The following is a 23,409-nucleotide window of genomic DNA, read 5'->3' on the forward strand; positions in this document are numbered from 1 at the left end:
ACTACCACAACAGCCTCCCCCACCCCACCTCCAGCCTCAGCCTTGCCCTCCCCACCCTTCCCTCCGCATGCTGCCGGGCAGGAGCTCTTGAATGGGACCCGTCTCCTGGCTGCTGGGAATCCTTCAGTGGCTCGCTGTCCCCTGAAGAACAAACCTCTGCCAGCCCCTCCGTCAGCTCCCTGAGGGCATCTCTGGCCACTCTTTCAAACGATAAATGCAGAAGAGGTCCCCTCAGCAACACAGTGGATTAACTGATTCTCTCCATTCTCTTTACAAAACACAGCGCTGACACCGTCCCTGCCCCTCTACAACCGAGTCCCCGGGAGGTGGGGGGTGGGGGTGGGGGGCTCTGGCAGTCAGCCGCACCCAGCCTCGCTCAGCACACACCTTCCCAGGTTCGGGCGTATGCCCCAATCGCCGTGTGCCCGCTGTACCTGTTATTCATCGTTACAAAATTAACTAAATGTCTTACACATCAAGGAAACAGGGCTTAAGAACAAACCATTTTTTACATATGTGCGGCTGAACGATATGGAATTGAAAGTGGTAAAAGGCAAGCTGCTAAAATAATGCTCCTGTTGGATCCAGAGGAGCGGCAGGTAGAGAAACAGAATCTACAGGATTCTGCCAACAGATCACTCTGCGGGTGTCCGAACCTTTACAGACTCAAACTGGAAAGTGTTAAGGATGTACTTTACGCGGGAATCGAGGAACCCCAAATGAAGAAAAGCTTATAGTCCTATATGAAAAAATCGACCAGGGTAAAATTTTATGTTTTAAGTCAGATACAATGTTTAAGGTCTATATGGCTCATTTGTCACTTTCACGATTTCCTGCGTTGACTTTAACGGAGTCTGAGTAGCTGACAAGTTCACGTCCCAACACGTGAGATGGCTTCCCTCTCAGTTTCGCAACAGTACCGCCACCATCCCCACCTGGAACCCTCCCTCTCCCGCTGTCCCCTGACCAACAAGGCCTATTCAGCAATTCAGCGTCCGCTCAAGAGTACCTTCCTTTGCAGTCATCCCCAACTCTGGGGGAGTAGACCCAGGGAGACCCATGTTTCCCTCGGAAGCCACCCCATTTTGGTACATGGCTCCATGACAGCTATGGTTCCTTGTTCTGTGACTGCCCGGACTTGTGCTTCCCCAGGAGACTGCAGGCTCCCACGAGGGGCCGTCCTTTTCCCTCTGTGTCCCCACTGGCTGGTACAGTGCCTGGTACACAGCAGGCATCCCAAGACATTTGATAAACAGATGGAGAACGTGACAGAGCAACTCCTTCTAAAAGCAACAGCCTCTTGGTTACAAGCCAAATTTCACGATTGCTTAGCTTACATCTAAATTTGCATCCAAGCCTACATACGATTTTACTAGATTAGAATATAATATCTTAGAAGAGCCAACTAAAATACTGATTTAGGCTGAACTATATGAAATTCTCATTTTTATTGGTCAAAAATGATCAATTACTGGCAATTTCATATGGTCTAACCTAACAGGTAAGACAGCAACCTTTTAAATTCTGTCTGCTCTCTAAACACATCTAAGGTTCATTAATAAAAAAAAATATCAAGGCAGCAATTATCCCGATTCCTGAAGAGCAGGAATTTTAGGTTGATATCATTTGAGACCTACTTTTAAAGATACACTCAGGTTAAAAAATTAAAGGCAGGGGGCGCCTGGGTGGCACAGTCGGTTAAGCGTCCGACTTCAGCTAGGTCACGATCTCGCGGTCCGTGAGTTCGAGCCCCGCGTCGGGCTCTGGGCTGATGGCTCGGAGCCTGGAGCCTGTTTCCGATTCTGTGTCTCCCTCTCTCTCTGCCCCTCCCCCGTTCATGCTCTGTCTCTCTCTGTCCCGAAAATAAATAAAAACGTTGCAAAAAAAAAAAAAAAAAAAATTAAAGGCAGGGCACGCCTGGGTGGCTCAGTCGGTTAAGTGTCCGACTCTTGATTCTGGCTCAGGTCATGATCTCATGATTCGTGGGATCAAGCCCCACGTCAGGCTCTATGTGGAAAGCACAGAGCCTGCTTGGGATTCTCTCTCTCTCTCTCTCTCTCTGTCCCCCCCCATGTACGCACTCTCAAAACAAACATTAAAAAAGAATTTTCTTTAAAAAGGCAAAACAACAAAAAAACTCCACCTTAAAAAGGTACTTTTCAAGCTCTTAAATCAGTAAGTTCTTACTTTTCTAGTTGCAAAAACTGCAAATGACACCACTGCAGCAAGAACGCTGCCTGCTGGAACATTAACTTTATAATATAATTATGTTGTTAACATGAACAACCGTTCTACTACCCAACACTGAGAGCCAGGAAACTACCAACAGGTCTGTTTAGACTGGATTTCTGAATACTTTACATCGGTGGTTCTCAATCCTGTCTGCGTAACACGTTCAGATTCTGGGAGCCCGACTTTGCTATTGTGGTGGATACTGAGAACGTGGTATGTTTTCAACCCCACACAGGATCCTGACACAGCCAGGATTAAGAAAAATCGATAAACATTTTTACGGATGAAATAGAGATATGCCCCTTAAAAAAAAACAAAACACCCCAAGGGGCACCTGAGTGACTCAGCTGGTTGAGCATCTGGCTCTTGATTTCGGCTCAGGCCACGATCCCAGGATCATGGGACCTAGCCCTCTGTGGGGCTCTGCACTGTTAGCTGGAAGTTTCTCTCTCTCTCTCTCTCTCTCTCTCTCTCTCTCTGCCCCTCCCCCACTTGTGCTTTCTCTCTCTCAAACATTTTTTAAAAAAGAAAAGAACTCAAAAAATAAAAATAAACACATTTTTAAGAACCCTATAATAAGTAAAAATAACTGAAGACAAAGCTTACCCTTTCCAAAAGACTCATTTCTTGGAATTCTGGGCTCGTGTTGGACAGCCGCTGCAAGGTGTGGGTCAAATCATATGTCGTTGAGAAGTAAAACCCATCCACATTCAGGACATGGTTTAACATCGCTAGGAAAGTTTTATTATCTTGTAACTATAAACAAAAGGGAGAAATATATCAGTCTGTCTCATATTTGAAAAGGAATCTGCCAGAAACATTAAGTGCGGCCCTGTTAACCGTCACCGGCATAAGGACTGGCAGGGAGGATGATGCTCACTGTCCCCCAGGACTGAGGCCACTTCCTGACACGGAGGAAGTTCGATAAACAGCGTAGGGTGTTGTTACCTTAGATGACTGGGTCGAACTCCTGCCCTCGGTATCCTTCAGTCTTTACTCTAAAGGGCACAAGTTATTTTAACACAACACCACCGCCTCAGGTTATGACCTCCTGCCAGACTTTTTGGAGACAGATTCTTTCCTCTTTGTAACACCCCTGCTGGGCTAGTGTTATTACCCTCATGTGACAAATGAAAAACATAAACTCACGAGAGGCCAAATAACACAGTGAGTAAATAACAAGGGAATAATACCGTCCTCGTTCCTATGAAACTTCACTGGGCTGGAAGGGAATTAAATTCTTTTTTTTAATGCAAAGATTTGAAAAAGAAATGTCCAGTAAAAATAATACTGATCTTTACTTTCTGATAATTATTTTAGCTGGCTTTCCCAATGAATATCCAGATTGACATTTATTTTTATCCTTGTTTTACAAGACAACTGATGTTTGGTAATGTTTGAGGACTATCAAACGATTAACACGTTAATGTGCATGTTACAAACCTACATACTACAGAATTTTTAATTTGGGCTCACACCTTTTTTTTTTTTTTTTTTAAGAACAAAAGTTATAAGCCAATTATATGCAGTGAACAATGTGAAAATTAGTTGCACAGCCTGACAACCAAGTACAACAACAAGAAAAATTTGCTCAAGTCAATGGTATTGGGCTATTAAATAAATACAACCATTTTTATTGCCTTAAATACCATGCCTTACAGGAAACGAATATGTCAATATATATTAACATATTTAGTAAAAAAGAAATTTTAAGTTTACAGTATAGGAGCATATCCTACAGTCTGATTTAGTCAACAAGGCAGCAAGTGCTGGGGCTCATTTTTAGAAACGTCTACTATGGGAGAGTTACGTGTTACATGTTTTAGGATCCTACGTTTTCTTTTGGAAGCCAATATTTTTGTAATCTTGGGACTAAAAATACAAGTTAAAATTTTGAAAAAGTAAACACTGTAAATAAAATCACAGTTAGAAGACAAACACTCAGTAAGTGTCAATCTCTAAACATAGGACTGACTTAAAAAAGTAATTTTCAAGAACTAGAACAGGGTGATGACACTCATGTAATTTTTAAAAAAGACTTCAAGCAAATATACTGTTTGAATATGAATATAGGCGATCTTGATTTTGCATGAAAGGGTGGGACTGTGAATGACCATGGGATCTTAAAGTTGATCACCTTAACCATCTTAATAATCAATGAGAAAAATTGTAATTGTGATATGAGCTTTAAAAATTTTTTACCAAAACATTAAAAACTCTCTTTCTCTAAGATATAAATGTACAGGGAAATGAAAAAGTATTGAAGCTAATATTTATTTAGTGCACTGTAATTTATTTATTTTTAACTTTTTAGTTTTACTTCCAGTAGAGTGGACACACAATGTTACAGTAATTTCAGGGCCACAACACGGTGAGTTAGTTACCCTGTAACTTAAAACATTAGAAACGATGCAAATTAAAAATGTTTTCCTTCTTGTAAACCATTGATCAAGAGTAGCTTGAAGGGTGCTTACCTTCTTCGCATAAACCTATGACGCAGAGTCTCTCCTCTACCTCTGGTCAACCGTCCTACACCTTTCCAAGTCTGAGCCCGCTCCCCACGCCTCATCCCTGCGCTCCCAACGTCACGGGACTCCCGGAGAGTCCCTTCCGGGTGAAGTTTCCCGCCGGCATCGCTTCCTCTGGGTCATCCTCAACCTTTTCTTCACAACAGCTTCCCCGTGAACATGGAGAAGTTCACGTTCACGAAGACTTCTGGCCGAGCGCCGAGAGCCTCCTCAAGGGCCGGCGTTCCCAGGGTCAGCCACATCCTCTCCACCCCTCTTATGTTCAACCCGAAATTCACCTCTAGAGTTGCCGCTTTTTGTTTCTTTGCACTCCCATCTTTGCCGGACGAATCTGTTCGTTCATATACCAAGGTAACTGAAATGTATACCGCGCTGTTGGGGGGCTGTATTCCTACGCCACAGTAACTGCAATCTGGGCATACTGGCATCGCGCAAAGGGGGGCTGTTTGGGCATATACACACACACTTCTATTCACGTGTGTTAAAAGCAAAGAAAGCTTTCTCCGGACAAAGAGGGAATGAAATGGAGTGAGCGGAACTTCAAAGGCATCTCATATTTTATTTCTTGGCAGAAAGGATATGAAGTTAAATCTGGCTGTTGGACAGAGATTCGTTTTCTGTTTGTCCTTTTCTATACATATGAAAGGTTATAATTTAAGAGCTTGAGTCAGTTAAAAAACATACAAAGGACTTTTAAAAAGTACATTTTATGGCTAGGTATAAAGGTATGTAGGGAAACCTCGCTCTCTGCACTGCTTAAATAATTAGGCTTAACAGAAATCCAAAATCCATCCAAATCCTTTGTTCTGCCCTCCCCTCCCCTCCCTCCCCCCGCCGGTTCTGCAATTAGTAGGTGAGTCCAGTTCTTACCTGAATATCAGTTAAGTGCAACATTGTCTTCTTATAAGAAAGGACGTCAAAATCTGTTGCTTTCCAGATTACATGATTGAAAAATTCACCTATTTTTGTCTTTTTGGTAATGACAATTAGATAATTACCTGCAAAAAGCAGAGCCAAACACACAGAAATATAAAATAGGCAACTCTAAAGCCAAAAGTAGCCTAACTCCTTACTGTTTAAACTCTAAAGGCTGGCAGGGCGAGACCTCACTGTGCCATACAGATAAAAAAGCCCATACTTCTTTTAAAAGGGATCTTATGATTTGTGACTAGAAAGAACAGCACATTATTTAGAAAAGTTCCTACTGAAAGGTCAAACTGTTTCTCAAAGGCAGTGATCTTAACAGATGGAGAGTAAAAGACTTCTTTCTCTCTCTCGCCATCCCCAAGGCATAGAGGCTTCTGTTAATGCATTTCCCGGTCCGTAGCTAAACATCATGGGTCATGAGATCTGACCACAGCAGGATAGATAACGTCCTGTCTATACCACCCTTATCTCCTTGAAGTCATTATAAATGGCAGAGAAACGTACTGGGGCAATATAATCAGTCACTGCAACATCACAAAGGTGAACCGTCCAGAATTAAGAAGCCATCGCAGCACCGTGAACCCTAGCTGTGATCCTGGCCACCTCCTCCTCCCGCAAATAAAACAAACTAAGCTTTTACCATGAAATTAATTTTGAAGCTCTGTTCAAGGCTCTACCCACAAGTGCCCTTCCTGAAGTCTTCCTTGTACAACTCTCTCCCAGAACCAGTCACGCTGTACTGTGGTAATTCCCTACTTACATGCATCTCTCACTAGACTGTAAACTGCAGGACAAAAGGGCCCAGCATCTTCTCTAACTCAACCTCTAGCACGCTGCCTGACAGTATAGGAGTTTTTTTTTAAGTTTAATGAAACGGCATTTAGGTAAACAAAATCACTTTCCTTAGTAACTCAGAACCAAGTAATATTCTCCAACATCATGCACTATGTCATGTTCAACCTCGATATGGGACCGATGGTATAGAATACTCTGGTCCATCAGCACATGAAAATGTTTATTTAAGTACTCTTAGAATTTACGAGGAAAGGTCTAGTTGACTAAGGATTTCAGCTCTAGTTGAAATAAAACCAAAACCAAAACCGGTGGGTTGTTTTGTTCTGTTTAGCAGAACCTCAGGCTGATAAACGTAACCACCTGTCATTTGGATTATGTCACTTCTCGAAATTAATGACAAATACCTGACCTACATTATTGCCTAGAGCACAACGGGACTGTGCCTTCGTCTTCTACCGTGTCAGTTTAATTACCTTCTCCGCCCGTCTTAGCTTATGTTCTTACCTGCCACCAGATGGATTGTGCCCAGGATACCAAATATTGGTCTTGTGACAGCTGAAGGAGGAATATCTTTCTTGACTTTAAAAGAAAAAGAAAAGAAAAGAAAAGAAAAATCACAAAGAAAAAGCTCACTGATAGAAAAGGTAATTTAATCTGATTTCAGAAGTTACTTCACAATCAATACTGTGCTAAGGATTCCTAAGCACAATGATTTGTGCTAAGGAAGCAGGAGTCCTTCATCGGTGTTAGACCTCCATGTTGGCAAAATATGAAATCATATGTCCATGTGACATGTAAAGGCCTCTGCTGTCTAGAGGCAGGTGCCCAAAGTAACATGCTTCAGGATCCCCATCAGGTAAATCGTGGGATACTTCTACGGTCATTTTTCAACCAAATTTATTCAACCTCTTGCCAAAAACTTAAGTCCCTGTCTATTTAAGAGAGTTAGAAAGTTAATGGTGGGGGGGGCATGAATTTAATCTCAACATGAAACTAATGGGAGGCACAGACCTGCCCGTCCGCCTCTACAAATGTGGACGAGACCCAAGGGACAAGGGGACAAGGGAGGAAGGAAACAGGTGCGCAGGGAGGCACCACCATTAACCGTGACTTTACCAATAACGCCCTTATTAGTAAAAGAGCATCTTCGATGATAGGGTTCATTTCATGATTATTCAACTTTCAGCCTGGGTGTTTCACAAAACACACCTGTAGAAGTCTAGGGAACAATGCCCCCGAAGTGGGGAAGGCCGGGCCTCCCCATCAAAGGACTGACTTTGCCACATCCACCTCTCTTCCCTCTGCCAGACTCACACCTCAGGGGCGAACAAAGGAGGTGAGGCCTACAGGGAAACACAGCTGTTCCCAGCTTCCTTCAGGGCCGGCCATGGCGGGGGCTGCCCAATGTTTCCTCCAGTCCTAGTTTAATTACCATCCCAGAACTAACTCATTCTGAGACACCGCTGCCAATCCGCGTCCTGTTATCCTGAACAAAGTAATTCTGAATAAGGTCTGAGATTCACCTCTGTTTCTCTGTGATTCAATTTACTCAGCAGTGCCACAACGACCAAACATGACAAATGGGGCAGTGCACCGAAAAGCTTAGAGAAAATCCTGAATATACAGAGATCATCGGATAAACTTAAGGTACTATTGATTGATGGAGCTCTAAGTTACATTAACTGGAGTACAAAAGCAATAAAACAGGTAATTCGCAAGAATACATGTTAGTTTTTCATGGAGGGAAAAAACAAACAAACCCCTCTTTTCATGGCAATGGTCTGGATTCCCAAAAGTTAAAAAAAGAAAACAAAACAACAGGAAACAACTAGCAGAGCGAGCGTGAGTGAGTCAGCCCCTCATCACCACTGGCTTCAGGCCCAAGTATCTCCTCATGTCTACTGATGACCGCTCGGTGTCCTTCCTACGTCCAAGCTATTCATGACCTTCAGCTTTGACCCCTCAAATGGGTCTGTGGTCTCTACCTACAAAGAAATGTCACTGAAAGGTCAAAAATAATTGAAGGGAGACTGGCTGGCTCAGTCAGTTGTGTATCTCACTCTTGGTTTTAGCTCAGGTCATGATGCCAGGGTCATGGGATCGAGCCCCACATCGGGCTCCATGCTGACTGTGGAGCCTGCTTAAGATTCTCTCTCTCTCTGTCTCTCTCTCTCTCTCTCTCTCTCTCTCCCTCTCCCCCTCTGCCTCTCTCCCCTGCTCACACTCTCTCAAGAAAGCAGCTACCAGCTAATAGATATAGGTAATGCCAAATTATCAAGCGAAAACGGACCTCTAATTCCATCTGGTCAAAGAAAAACCATGGATGGTACTTATCAAAATAACCAGATAACCAAGGAAATAGAAATTTATGGCCATCTCCTTCTTATACTTTACTATCCTCTGTATTTTCATATTTCACTTTCTCCACTCAAAGGATATATACTGTTTACTGAACGCTTACTCTTTGGTTACTCAAATATCCCACTTAAAAAACATACAGAGGACTCTGTCTAGAGGTGAATATTTAAACAACTGAAATATGACATTCTAAATGTGATACCACCTGGTACATTAGTCACCAAAATTATTTCGCATGTAATCAGAAATCAGTGTTCCATACAATCGGGAAAAAAAATTGTTTTCAACACCCCAGAGAACCAAAACCAAAACCAAAACCAAAATATAACTGGAGAGACAGACAAGATATAGACAGACACAGCTTAGGAACACTACTTGCCTAAAATGTAAGTTTTAGTCAGTGACACATATCTAGGCATATATATATATATAATTTTCCACTTATTGAATTATCCTCATAGTCATGAATATTTTCAAAATCAGAAGCAGCTGTTAAATTTCCACACACTTAATGTTCAAACAACTTTCTTACACTCACATACCCTAAATCTTACAGCTAGAAAGGAAGTAAGACATCAACAAAACCAATCCTGTTAGAGCACAGAAGAGGGAACGGGTCAAGAGATAATTATGTTTTTAAAGCCTTACAGATGGGAAAATTTTCAAGCCCATTCCTCCTTTTTCATGAAATGGAGGAAGCCTGACATGAATGCATAAAAATCAAACGAGGTGGCAGGGGTTAAAATGTGAGACGCCGCCGCAGCTCCGGCAGCCACACCCCTGTGGCGTTTACTTTAATGACCACACGGGCAACTTCGGTACAAAGTCCTGCCGGCCGCCTCTGCCCCTGGCTGTGAAATACCTGACAGGGTGACTTCTGTGGACACGCGATCGATGACAAGTACGTCATCTGCTCCGTCATCACAAGCTTCCACATAAAATTTTTCAGGTGTGATGTGCCTAAAAAGAAACATAAAGCCATAAATACCTAAACCAGACAAAATGGAGACTTCTAAAAATAGGAGTACTTTTTAAAAAGCTACTTATTGTAAGAATTTCAGCAGTGCTTACATCCGACATCACACTGATTTCCCGGCTACCGAAGAACAGTTCTGCTGTCCTCACACGTAAGGTGTAACTCTTTTCCCTTGTGTATTACGCTCAGGAGGTTGGGGGGGGGGGGGAACCCCTGCTTGACTCCCACAAGAAAATCATAATAAATTCTGATTTATTATATCCAACACGGTGCAGAATGTAGCACGGTAGTCAGGACCAGTCTACAGAACCAGACTGTGTGCTGTGTGACCTCAGGCAAGTCTGAGGTCTTCCCTCTGTTCTTCGGTTCCCTTATTCATAAAATAGGGATCCTATCAGACAGCAAACAACACTGTGGTGAGGATAAAATGAGCTTCTGTGAGAGGCACTTAGAATAACATCTGACACCTAGCAAGCAAGACGTATTAGCTAAAAATACTAAGAAACACATTAAAAAAATTTTTTTTAATGTTTATTTTTGACAGAGAGAGAGACACAGCATGAGTGGGGGAGGCGCAGAGAGACAGGGGGACACAGAATCCGAAGCAGGCTCCAGGCTCCGAGCCGAACCCGTGAACCGTGAGATCCCGACCTGAGCCAAAGCCGGATGCCTAACCGACTGAGCCACCCAGGCACCCCTTTCCCTTTCCTTTTAAATTCTACTTCCTCTATTCTACTTGCCCTGCCCATGAAAAATCTTATACAAATCCATGCAACCATCACTGACATCGTCTCTCATACACAGATGGTGTGTAAACTATGTGGGATTACAGAAATGCCTCAGTGGTTCAGTTGGTAAAGCATCTAACTCTTGATAGCAACTCAGGTCATGATCTCGCGGTTGTGGGTCTGCGCCCCGCATTGGACTGTGATTCTCTCTCTCGCTCTCCCTGCATCTCCCCTGTTCGCATGCTCCCTCTCTCAAAATAAATAAACATTAAATGGGGTGCCTGGGTGGCTCAGTCGGTTAAGCATCCAACTTCGGCTCAGGTCATGATCTCGAGGTTTGTGAGTTCGAGCCTCGCATCAGGCTCTGTGCTGACAGCTCGGAGCCTGGAGCCTGGAACCTGCTTCGGAGTCTGTGTCTCCCTCTCTCCCTGCCCCTCCCCTGCTCACGGCTCTGACTCTCTCTGACTTTCAATAATAAACATTAAAAAAAAAAATTTATATATAAAAAAAAAAAGCTATGTGGGATTACAGAAACTGTACTGACCATTACTGACTGCAAGTTCTCAACCTTTAAGTAGCCAAACACAACTTACATCCTTTTATACTTCATCTATAACCAACTTTTTAATATTAGGCTAGTTTCCTCCATTGGATGGGGGGGTGGGGGGAAGTTGCTAAGGGAATGAAAATCACTCAATTTTAATACAGATTAAGCAAAATGCAACAAAGAAGACAAATCTGCCTTAAAAACGGCAGTCTTCAACTCAAACGAAATACAGCAGTTCCTTCCTTGGCCTGATGCTGAAGAGCGTTCCAGTGGATGGACATATCACAGCTTCTTTACCCATTCACTTGCCGGTGGACATCTGAGCTGCTTCCGGTTTGGGATATTCACAAAGGTTCCATGAACATCCTACTACAAGTCTAAGGCAGACGTATCCTCCCCTCCGTTTCTCCTGGGTGACTGCCTAGAGGTGGAATGTGGCTGGGTCTCAGGGGAGTTGTGGGTTTGACTCGTACGGAGGGGGCAAGGAAGGCAGTGCTGGCACGAGGAAAACTTTCCAGGGTGAGGGAGGTGTCCGTTATCTTCAGACTGGGGATGGTTTTGTGGGTGTAAAAATACGTCCAAACGGATCAAACTGTACTCCTGAAATATATGGAATTTACTCTATATGTCAGGAAACTTTGTACTTCCAATAAAGCTATTAGAAACAAAACAAAAAAAAAGTGAGAGTCCTGAAACCAACCAACAGGACTATGACAAAGTTCCGGACAATCTACTCACAGGGTAGTCACCTAGTCTTAAATCATCGAAACTAAACCAAACAAAACCAACACACCAGTCGTTACCTGCAGATGTTTTGTGCAAATGTAAGTCGCCCTCTAAGAGTAATTCAAGAACTTTACTGAAGACCTAACCATGTGGTAAGTATTACATAAGCACGAGTGACTAGGATGTGGGTAACAGAGTAAAAATAATAAATAGGAAAAAAATTAATAAAAAAAACAGACCTCAAAAGCAAGACTTCTTTATAAAAGCTTTCAAAGAGGGGCGCCTGGGTGGCTCAGTTGGTTAAGCGTCCGACTTCGGCTCAGGTCATGATCTCACGGTTCGCGAGTTCGAAATCCGCATTGGGCTCTGTGCTGACAGCTCAGAGCCTGGAGCCTGCTTCAGATTCTGTGTCTCCTCCCTCTCTCTGTCCCTCCCCTGCTCTCTCTCTCTCTCTCAAAAATAAATAAACATTAGAAAAAGAAGAAAAAAAGCTTTCAAAGAAAGTTCTGTCTGCAAAGCAGATGCCTTTCTGCGGAGCCTCACTCTTAAGAGTCCCCAGTCTCCACACTCTAAACCCTGTGATTGCCCGTGCAGCACGGGTGTTCTACCGCATTCTTTGAGGCTTAAACAGGCTTAGGACCTGAGAGAGCCCGGTGAAATACTTTCATACAATTGCTGGCGCTATCCTGAGACCTCCTGTCCCACCTCCAGTACCTGAGGAACAACAAAGAATCTCTCCTCTGTGGTCTTAACTTTTAAAACAATGATTCCAGCACCGATAAGGAGCAGTCTGTTGCCAATGCTGCCTCCCCATCAAGTGAACTACCTGTGACTTGTTCTCGTCCCAGTAGTGGCAAAGCAACCCCCCAGAAGCACGGTCAGTCAACACACATATGGGGGCCTCGTCGGTATGGGAAATCAAAAACCAGCACTCACATAACTGACCATAAACCTCTGATCGAAACACTACCTTCAACACTTTAGAAGAGCACTGTGTTAGGAGCATCGCACTGAAAAGGCCTCAAGATCTGCAGTCAAAAATACAGCGGTTCTGCCCCTGACCCTGCCCGCTACCAGCGACGTAATGCTGGCCAAGTTCCGAGTGTCCACCTCCTGCCAGCCCTTGTTCTGGGTACCAGTCCAGAGTCCCTGACTCACAGAGCCTACGTTCTAATGGGAGACAATCAGTGCGCAAGGAAGTAATTCGGTGATTTGAGAGCGAACTGCTATAAAAAATAAATTAATAAATCTAGGGTGACTTGGCCAAGGTGGGGATGCGGGGCAGATGATCAATCCTCCTGAGGATTAAATGAAACGTGAAAACGCTCCTGGCGGCTGTGAACAAAGACAAGGGATCTCTGTCAACAGGACATCTCCGTCCGGGCCGGGCTGCTTTCAGGCCACAGGCTTGAGCAAGGGGCACCTGACAGGGCAAAAGGGCCCACAGAGACCAGCAGCGGAAGGCGGACGGGTGGTGCAAACAGGTTTATGAAGCCACCCACCTGGAAAGAGCCGTAGGCCCTCAGCAACCGATGGGCTACTTACAACCAGGCACAGTGCCTAAGGTCACGGAAAAAGGGAAAATTCCACACATCCCCGTAGCCCCCAAGTCGCCCTGTAACTATGGCCCCTCACCACCGCCTCCTGGCAGACGGCCTCTCCTCTGCTGTCCCGCCCACGTGGGTCTCAGTAACTCCCATCGTCACTGTTCCGCCTGGGGTGAATGCCGCCAGCCCCCTGCCCCCACCCATCGCCGCCCCGCGACATCAACCCTTCATCCAGCCTGGGGACGCAAACGCTGACCCTCACTACCTCACAGAACAGCGAGAATTAAGCGGGCATTTGCGAAGTACTTTTGCAAAGAATAAAAGGGCTGACTCACAGAGACGACAACTTTTTACTATTCACAAAAACATCGTTTAAGAGAGGAGGGAGAAAAGTTGCAAACTTTCTTGACAGGATGGTGACACAGGCCCAGAAAAGGTATTCAATTCACGCTTTAAAGACATAATACAACGGAAGGTACTGATATCTTTGCCACATGTACCCCATCTGAACAATTTAGCTTTGACAGGTAGATGCTGGAATCAAAGTACATTCTACTAAATATATAGCCCCAAATATGAAGACCACATAAAACAGACCTCTGATTTATCAAATATTCCAGAATACAGAATGAGAATAAAAATTATGAATGTCTTTCTTATTTGTAGATATGAGTCTATAACAAGAAAAAAGCTCTTAGTACAAAAGACAACGTTGGCTTTAAGATAGCATGAAGTGCTGGTTACACCTTGCTACTTGACAATTTTTATAAGAATATGAAAAATATCATATATAACATTTCCAGTCTAGACAGACACATCTGAAATGAGATCAACAAATTAAAATTTTAACTGAAGTACAGTGAAATGAATTTCCAAGAGTGAAAACCCTCCATTAAAAAAAGCCCAGATATTCTTTGAGAACACGGAGTCTAAGGGGTACCAACAGGTGGGTGCAGGCCGTGGGGCAGACACTAGCCATTCAAATGCAGGTCTGGAAGACAGACAGTGCTTGGAAATGGCCTGACTCACCAATCGGCAGAGTCCAATCACCTATGGGCTGAGAGCCAACAAAGCAGGCGGACTCCAGCAGCAGAAGGCTGAAAAGCCTCAAGCACCGGAAGGAAAAGGTAGTGAGGACTAGGGTGGGGGTGAGGTGGTTCCTAGGGGGTGTAAGAAGCACTCAGACCCCCACCCAAACCTACAGCAGGTGCCTGCCCTCCCCGACCCTGGGACTGAATGCTTAGAACAGTTAACGGAAGATGCTCTCTGGCCTCCACACATCAGGCACAGCTGAGGACCAGGGTGAGACAGCCAGATGAAACCAGGAGACGTGGACAGGGTCCACCCACAGACTGGGAACATCATCCAACCCTCTTCCTCTGTCAGACTCCCAGAGGGCCGGTGGACCAGTTCGCATCACCCCTCTCCCTGAGCCCCCACAGGAGCTTTGACACCACCTCTAAATCAACTTGTCCCGAAAGCACAGACCAGCAGCTGCGACCTGTGGCTTCATCAAAGAGCTGAGTTCCTGTGCGATCACTCTACAGCGAAGGCCACCAGCTGAAATGTCCTGACCCACAAGCAGACCCTCCAATCAATTTCCTTCTTCAACATGAAATGACAACCAAGGATCGTCAGATACTAGGAAAAGCTTCCATCACATAAGACAGAGTCCAAAACAAACAGAAAAGTAACACTGGATAAACAAACTATGCCGGGAACAGACTGTAACTTCAAAACACGTTTATAGGCGAGAGCCTCAAAAGAAGACATCGCATTCACGACAGAGGGACCAAAAAAAAGCACGTTCAGAAAGGGAGAACAGGGGCGCACCTGGGTGGCTCAGTCAGTTAAGCATCTGACTCTTGATTTGGGCTCAGTTCATGAACACACGGTTCATGAGTTGGAGCCCTGCGTCGGGTTCTGCACCGACAGTTTGGAGCTCTCTCTCCCTCTCTCTGCCCCTCCCCTGTTCATGCTCTTTCTCTCAAAATAAATAAATAAACATTAAAAAAAAAAAAAAAAGAAAGAAAAGCCCAAATAAATTGTTATTCAAAAATAAAAAAAGCAAGAACATATTCTTGGACTGAGAGCAGAAATAATAATTTGAGTATTCAGCAGAAAGGCTGGAAGATAAAACTGAAGAACTCTCCATGAGAACAGAATAAAAAGATAAGAGCTATAAAACAGGAAAGCACAGGAAGGAGGACGGGGGTGAGGGAGGAAGGGGGAGGAAGGAGGGGGGGAGGGAAGGGGAAAGAGAGAAAGAGGAGCCTGATCCAGGATATCCAACATACATTCACAGCAGGAATTCCAAAAGAGCACACAAGAAAAAAAAGCAAGAAAATATTTCAAAGAAAAAAAAAAAAAAACCCCAAACGGAAAAACACACACACACACACACAAAGGCACAGTAAGCATCAAACTTCTAAACACCATAGAGACAATCCAGAAGTTACCAGAAAAAAAAAAAATTAAGAGAAAGAAGCATGGAAATATTCAACAGCCACAATACTGGATTATCCAGCAACAGCACACTCACTGGACTATTCAACAGCAGGTCTTTAAAATTCTACAGGATATGGGCTCTGTGCTGACGGCTCAGAGCCTGGAGCCTGCTTCAGATTCTGTCCTCTCTCTCTGCCCCTCCCCTGCTCACACTTTGTCTCTCTCTCATAAATAAATAAACACTAAAAAAAAAATTTTTTAAAAAAAGGGGGGCGCCTGGGTGGCTCAGTCGGTTAAACGTCCGACTTCGGCTCAGGTCATGATCTCACACTCCGTGGGTTCAAGCCCCGCGTCGGGCTCTGTGCTGACAGCTCAGAGCCTGGAGCCTGCTTTGGATTCCATGTCTTCCTCTCTCTGCCCCTCCCCTGCTCACAACTTTGTCTCTCTCTCATAAATAAATAAACATTAAAAAAATAAAATAAAATTCTACAGGGTAATAATTTCTGACTGAGAATTCTATACTCACCCATACTGTCGAATAAGCATGAGGATAGAATGAAAACATTTTGATGTGCAACATCTCAAAAGTTTCCTTTCATTCACTCTTAGAAAGAAAGGAAAGTTTGTTTCACCAAAATGGAATGACTTAGACTGAGAATCCAAAACAGGAAAGAAGCAGAAGAAGTTCTCTGACCAAAGGTATTGTCCAGAACAACAGCTATGCAACAGGCCTAAAGAAAAACTAGTCCACAGATTACAGCAGAGGGTACTGGGCTCCCAGAGGTAAATCTCAGAGAAGAAACTGAGTTCATAGTTACCCAGCGTGTTTGAGAGGAATCTTATTGCTGTCACAGGGAGTGAAGATTAATTAGCAACAGGCACATTAAAAAAAAAAAAAAAAAGTCATGTGGGACGCCTGGGTGGCTCCATCGGTTAAGTGTCTGACTCTTGATTGGCTCAGGTCATGATCTTGGGATTTGGAGATCGAGCCCCACACCAGGCTCCCCACTGGACACGGAACCTGCCTGAGGTTCTCTCTTGCCCTCTGCCTCTCCCCATCCCCAAAATAAAATCTTGGAAAAAAAAATGTGGAGTAAAATACCAAAAGAGAGAGATTAAAACGTTGAAAGTCGAGGTCTCTGGGTCAGTGGGAATCAGAAGTGCAGAAGGGTGCTCTCTTTTTTATTATAAGCTCTGTGTACTGTTTACTTTTGAGCCATAGACACGTATCATATTAAAATAAAAATTTAAGTTTAAAAATGTGTTAAAATAGCAAAAACAAATATAAGAGTTATGTGGATCAAGACAGAGAGTTCTGGCCCAATGGTGCTCGGACCGTTGCTGGATCTTGCCTCTCGGATGATGCTGCTAGAATCCAAGCCGCCGGTGCTGCCACCAGCCTGCCTGGACAACGTTCTTGAGAATGGCTTACGAACTGCAGCGATGAAGGTATGAACAGTGACCTCCAGCTGGTGGGCATTTCCAAGAGTAAGGATGCGTGGGGACTCAGAACCCCAACGAGGATCCCAGCAGGTGTCGTCTCAACTCAGAGACGTCTACATGTTCCTCTGCTGTCTTCCTCTTCTTTGCCTCTTCCCGCCCTTCTCTAACTGGCCTTGACACTGACCTGAAGTATCTGAACTTTACCCAGTAAATTGTATTTGGTAAGTTTTATGCTCCAGGGGTTTCATTTCAAAAGCTGGTGAAATTAACTGCGGCTCTCCAGCACTAACCACCAGAAACACTGGAGTAAAGCATCCGGTGGGCAATTTTTGCTGACGTGCGTGGTTTCATTATCATTTTTCCTTTTAGAGTTCCACCAAACAGACCACCAAGTCTCTGCAGACAAGGACTCTGTCCGTTCCCCGTGGTATTTCGCACAAGAAGACAGCAGAAGCTCCCTCGGTATTCTTAGAGAATATAACATAATTAGTCAGCAAATACCTACATCAGGTTGGGGTTTTTTCTATGGTGCTTAACTCATGTTTTCTTTGGCTCGGGGGGAAAGTAAAAAGGATTTAAAAAACTGTTTTCCTTTCTCCTAGCTAAGGAAAGATCTTGACAGGTCAAATGTTAAGTGGAATGGAGGGCACAGTATCACTAACGGGAGGACAAAGAGGGAGAAAAAGCGGTGGCTCTCGGATCAGAAAGTCCACAACGCGTCGCCGCTGACCATCTCGCCCGGAGCTTTTCAAAATTAACCAGTCGACAGGCTACACCGAGTTCTCAACCGAATAAATATACGGATGCCGAGACAGAAGACTCCATGATAACCGAAAATCTGGGAGACGGTCCTCTCTCTACAGCCAAAAGAATGGCCCTCAATTGCTGTGAAGTCTCTCATTTCATTAAACTCTCTCACGTTACTTTTTCTACGAACTAGATTTTGCAAGTCAAGGCAAGAAGACTCCATCCAAGAAGGTTATCTGGTCATTAACTATGCTGATGGTATGAAATGTCTGAAGTTCACAGTAATGCCATACACTCAAAATTGCTCTGGTCCGATATACGCTGTCTGGTGAGGTTGTCCGGATCCCACAGGCATGAACCAAAAACTCTAACTGAACAAGGCAACTACCTCGGTGCTTTCCACCCTGAGTTCTGCTCTCTAGTAAGATGATACGTGTTCTGGAAGATACATCGAAAAAGCAGAATACTTTATAAATAATAATTACTTCCTCTTTTGACTACTTTCATTTGGCTGACTGTTTCGCTTTCATAGATTGCTGCCCACATATGAGATAAAAAAGAAAATTCAGAGGACTACAAGCTGAACTCAACGAAGGCAATTCTATTATACTTAATAGAAATGCATTTAATCTTATAGCCAACTGGGATTCACGAGCTCTTAAGAGTGCTTTTTAAAAACTACCCTTGTCTGGGGCGCCTGGGTGGCGCAGTCGGTTAAGCGTCCGACTTCAGCCAGGTCACAATCTCGCGGTCCGGGAGTTCGAGCCCCGCGTCAGGCTCTGGGCTGATGGCTCAGAGCCTGGAGCCTGTTTCCGATTCTGTGTCTCCCTCTCTCTCTGCCCCTCCCCCATTCATGCTCTGTTTCTCTCTGTCCCAAAAATAAATAAACGTTGAAAAAAAAAAATTAAAAAAAAATAAATAAAAACTACCCTTGTCAAATTTTAAAAGCAACAGATTTAATTATAATATTAACACGAAATATTTTTTTTTCAGAGTTGGCAATATGATTTTCTCGTGTCTGAAAACATCCCCCTTTCCTCCCGTAACAGTGACATTTCCAGGCAACGACTAACCTTTTCAGAATCCTGTCACGATCAGAGGGCACAATTAACCCACTTCCAAAATATTACCAATTGCTGACCTCACACCCATTACAATAGCTAGTACGAGAAACAAAACAAGCGTTGGTGAGGATGTCGAGAAACTGGAACAGTGTGCGCTGCCGGTGGGAACATGAAGCGGTGTGGCCACTGTGGGAAAACAGCACGGCGATCTCTCGGAAAGATTAAAAAGAGAAGTATCTTATGACCCGGCAATTCCACTGCTGGGTATGCAGTCAAAGGGACTGAAAGCAAGGTCTCGCAGAGATATTTATACACCCATGTAACAGCCAAAAAGGTGGAAGCAACCCCAGCGTCCATCCACGGATGAGTGGGAAGCAAAACGTAGTAGATACATAAAATGGAGTATTGTTGAGCCTCAGAAAGGAAATTCTGACACACACTATAACATGGAGGAACGCTGAGTACGTTACGCCAAGTGGAAATAAGCCAGTCACAAAGGGACAAACACTGGACGATTCCACCGTACTTACAGGGGCCAAACTCACACACATACAAAGTAGAACGGTGGCTGCCAGAGCCCAGGGGAGGAGGAATGGAGAGTTGTTTAATGAGTGGAGAGTTTTAGGTTTGCAAGATGAAGAGTTCTGGAGATGGGTGGCTGGAATGGTTGAACGATGTGAATGCCACTGACCCGTGTATACCTACAAATGGTTAAGACGATAAATCCCACGTATGTTTTAGCACAATTTAAAATAACGTTACTATTTCCGCAGAAGCATGTCAACTGTCATGTCACAAAACTGTAGCAAAAAAACATATTCTCAACAATCTTATATAAAGAAATCAAAATCCTCATAATCAAAATTACCCCATCTCTCGTTCCAAAGATACAGGAGTAACATTTTACTAGATCTGGCTGGCAAGAAGTAAGAACTCAGACAGTAAAGAGGGTCGGTCCTCTGAGCCCACTACACATACACCCAGAAGGTGTTCCCACCACCCCTCATCCATCTGCCCTTTGGCCCCGGGGTTTCCTCCTCACTGAGCCACTGCTCAGGACCTCTCCTAGAACCCAGGTTCATCCCAGACAACCCAGGAGCCCAACACGATCCCAAAGAGTTGATATTTCCAGGAAGCTAATTCATTTTAGTTCCATCTTCTTCCTCAGAACCTTGAGGTCCCTCCTATTTTCTGCACATCCTAAAACCCATTATCTCCCCAAACTGGACTGCTTCACAGGCCCAGGTCCAACTGCCCCCTAATCTGAAGCTCTAATCTACTGCAAAGCTCTGATCTACAGCAAAATCTTCCAGGGCCCCAAGCCTCCCAAAGAATGCTGTTCTACTCACCAACCGGTATGCTTTAGTTCTCTCTGCTTCACGCGGCCCCAAAATACCCTGTAGTGTGCGTAAGAACCACTGGGACAGCTAGTTAAACACGCAGATTCCCAGACCCCACATTCAGAGAGTTTTCACTAAGTAGGCTTGATGTGAGGCTCTGGAATACACAGTTAAAACAACCAGCAAGTGATCTGACGCAGCCTAGCACTAACTTAGACACTCTAGCCTGAACCCCAACCCAACTGATACCTTGGAAAGAAACTCCGCTTACCCGTGCCCAAATTTATAACCTTCCCTTCCCTCCATCCCTCCTTACAAAAAGATGTGTGAATATGCTGATGGTTCCTTGTATTGTGCAGACCGCCTGTGTCTTCGTCGCCGTGCAGCTTAGTTCATATCTGTCCAGGGTTGCATCACATCTGCCCCACTGACCTCACAACCGTGGCCAACTTTTCAGAAGAAAGGGGACCTGCTAACCAAGGCAACAGTGTTTCTCCAGAGGCAAGCGGCAGCTGAATTCACTTTCTAAAGGATTTCCTGTCTTACACCTGTTTCAGTTGACCTCTTAAAGGGTGGGGGGGGGGGGCAGGGAGTGCCTTAAATGTTTCCAAGAGTGGATTTCTGTTGTAATCGTGTCGTAATTTCACATTCTTCATTGTTTGACGTTACTCATGTTCTCACCAGTAACTTGAAAAGAAAAAGGAGTCACAAGGTAGATTATTTAGAATGGCCTGGATGTTTAAAAAGAATTTTAGGGGTGCCTGGATGGCTCAGTCGGTTAAGGGTCCTAATCTGGCTCAGGTCAAGGGTACCCAAATTTGGCTCAGGTCATGATCTCACAGTTCAAGAATTCAAGCCCCACATCCAGCTCTCTGCTGTCAGCACGGAGCCTGCTTCAGATCCTCTGCCCCCGCTCTCTCTGCTCCTCCCTGGCTTGCGTGCGCGCGCTCTCTCTCTCTCTCTCTCTCTCTGTCTCTCTCTCTCTCAAAAATAACATTAAAAGGGGCACCTGGGTGATCAGCCAGTTGGGTGTCCAACTTCGGCTCAGGTCATGATCTCACAGTTTGTGGGTTTGAGCCCCGCGTTGGGCTCTATGCTGACAGTTCAGAACTTGGAGCCTGCTTTGGATTCTGTACCTCCCTCTCTCTCTTTGTCCCTTCCCCGCTTGCACTCTCTCTCTCTCTCTCTCTCTCTCTCTCTCTCTCTCTCTCAAAAATAAACATTAAAAAAATTTGTTGTAAATAATAACATTTAAAAAAAGAATTTTAAATTCTGAATATATCAACATTCTGTTTTCTACATTAAAAATCCAAATGGACACGTCAGCTGTTTTCAAACCTAAGGGACTCGCTTCCGTACCAGGCACATCCAAGGACTAAAGTGAAAGCGATCTGATAAGAAAAAAAGGTAATTTGAATAATGCAGTGTAATGGAAAGATCTCTGGACTCTGGGCCTGCTGTGTTCCAAGGCCAGTTCTGCCGTGGCATGGCTCGCCAAGGGCAATGATCTCCATCTCCAATGATGACAGAGGATATACATCAACCTATGACTTCAGAGGCGCTGGAAAGACAATCATATACATGGAATGACCTCAGCTGCTGCTACTTCAACAGAATACATCCCAAATTACCCCAGGCTGGGTTCTTTTTGAATGCTGGTGATACCTCCCTCTTACGTCGTACGTCTACTCTTACATCTACACTCTACACTGCCAAGTTCATGTACTCGGGTGATCCAAGGAGGGTCTCTCTGCACAAGGCTTTATGCTTGGTACCGAGGACTAGCCAAGAATCAACGTTAAGGCATTTCTAATATGTTCTACCTATTTGCAACAAAGAACATGCACTACAGTGATTTCATCGTTTCCAGGTGGCAGTGAGAGGTTCAAACAGCGCGACACACTTATTCTACTTTCGGCCCTCCCGTCCGTGAGATAATAATACACCGCTTGTCAATCCTAACAGGTAGAAGGTGCAAACCAGATGCACATTTGGCGTCCGGTCTCCATGACGGCAGACTGTCATGGGAGCTCCGTGAAGGGGAAGACGCGGGGAAAGCCTTCTTAGAGAAAGTGAGTCTCTGTTAGTTACATTTACAACTCTTTCAGTCTTTATGATAATCCTGTGAGGTAGTTCTGTGCTCATTTTACAGATGAAAAACTGATCCAGAGATTAAGTAACGTGGCCATAACATAGAGCGTGTGAACAAGGTCAGCATTTGATTCTCAGTCTCTTCTGACTAACACAGTCTGTCATCTCTCAGCCCTACCATGGGCCCATGGATGCGATCAGCACGGAAAGAGGGGAGAGAGGAAGAAGGCATTTGGGTAGAAGGATCAAAATAAATAAGCCCTACCCTGAGGCTAAACGAGGGTGGCCAAGTGTGGTGGAAGGGGGAAAAATGCATTGGGCAATTAGGGGACATAAGGTTAAGGGACAGCTTGGGAAGAGACCAGACCCAGATGACTAGGAAATGTGGGCTCAGCCCTATAGGCAAGATGGAACTGGAGACTGTAAGCAGGGGAGCAGAGGATAAAATCAGGGCAAGGTGAACGTCATAGCAGGACAGAGACAGACTGCAAACGGGTGAGATACTTGCAGAACAAATTATTATTTAAAATCCCCAGCACTTCAATACTGTAACAGACTGAGCAGTAACAGCAGTTTTGTAATAAATAATCAAACCACCTCTTGTATGGATCTTTCTTGAAACATCTATAGGTATGTTTTTAAAAACGGCTATTATGTCTGGGATGCCTGGGTGGCTCAGTCGGTTAAGCCTGCGACTTCGGCTCAGGTCATGATCTCACTGTTCATGGGTTCAAGCCCCGCGTCCAGCTCTGTGCTGACAGCTTGGAGCCTGGAGCCTGCCTCGGATTCTGTGCCTCCCTCTTTCTGTCCCCTCCCCTGCTTGTGTTCTCTCTCTCTCTCTCTCTCTCTCTCTCTCTCTCTCTCTCAAAAATAAATAAACATTAGGGGCGCCTGGGTGGCTCTGTCGGTTAA

General features: G+C 44.5%; 1 protein-coding gene across 1 annotated transcript in view; it reads right to left on the reverse strand.

Moving 5' to 3' along the window:
* Nucleotides 1–23,409, reverse strand: part of SACM1L (SAC1 like phosphatidylinositide phosphatase) — a 58,592-nt gene that overhangs the window by 32,732 nt on the left and 2,451 nt on the right. Inside the window, exons 2-4 of the mRNA XM_086698439.1 lie at nt 9,703–9,800; nt 6,987–7,061; nt 2,839–2,988 (exon numbers count right to left, since the gene is read on the reverse strand). Coding sequence (XP_086554565.1) covers nt 2,839–2,988; nt 6,987–7,061; nt 9,703–9,777 — 300 coding nt within the window. The 5' untranslated portion in view covers nt 9,778–9,800. The remainder of the gene's footprint in view (nt 1–2,838; nt 2,989–6,986; nt 7,062–9,702; nt 9,801–23,409) is intronic.

The sequence above is a fragment of the Puma concolor genome, chromosome A2, assembly GCF_028749965.1.
Source record: "Puma concolor isolate L17-30 chromosome A2, mPumCon1.1.hap2, whole genome shotgun sequence".
NCBI lineage: Eukaryota > Metazoa > Chordata > Mammalia > Carnivora > Felidae > Puma > Puma concolor.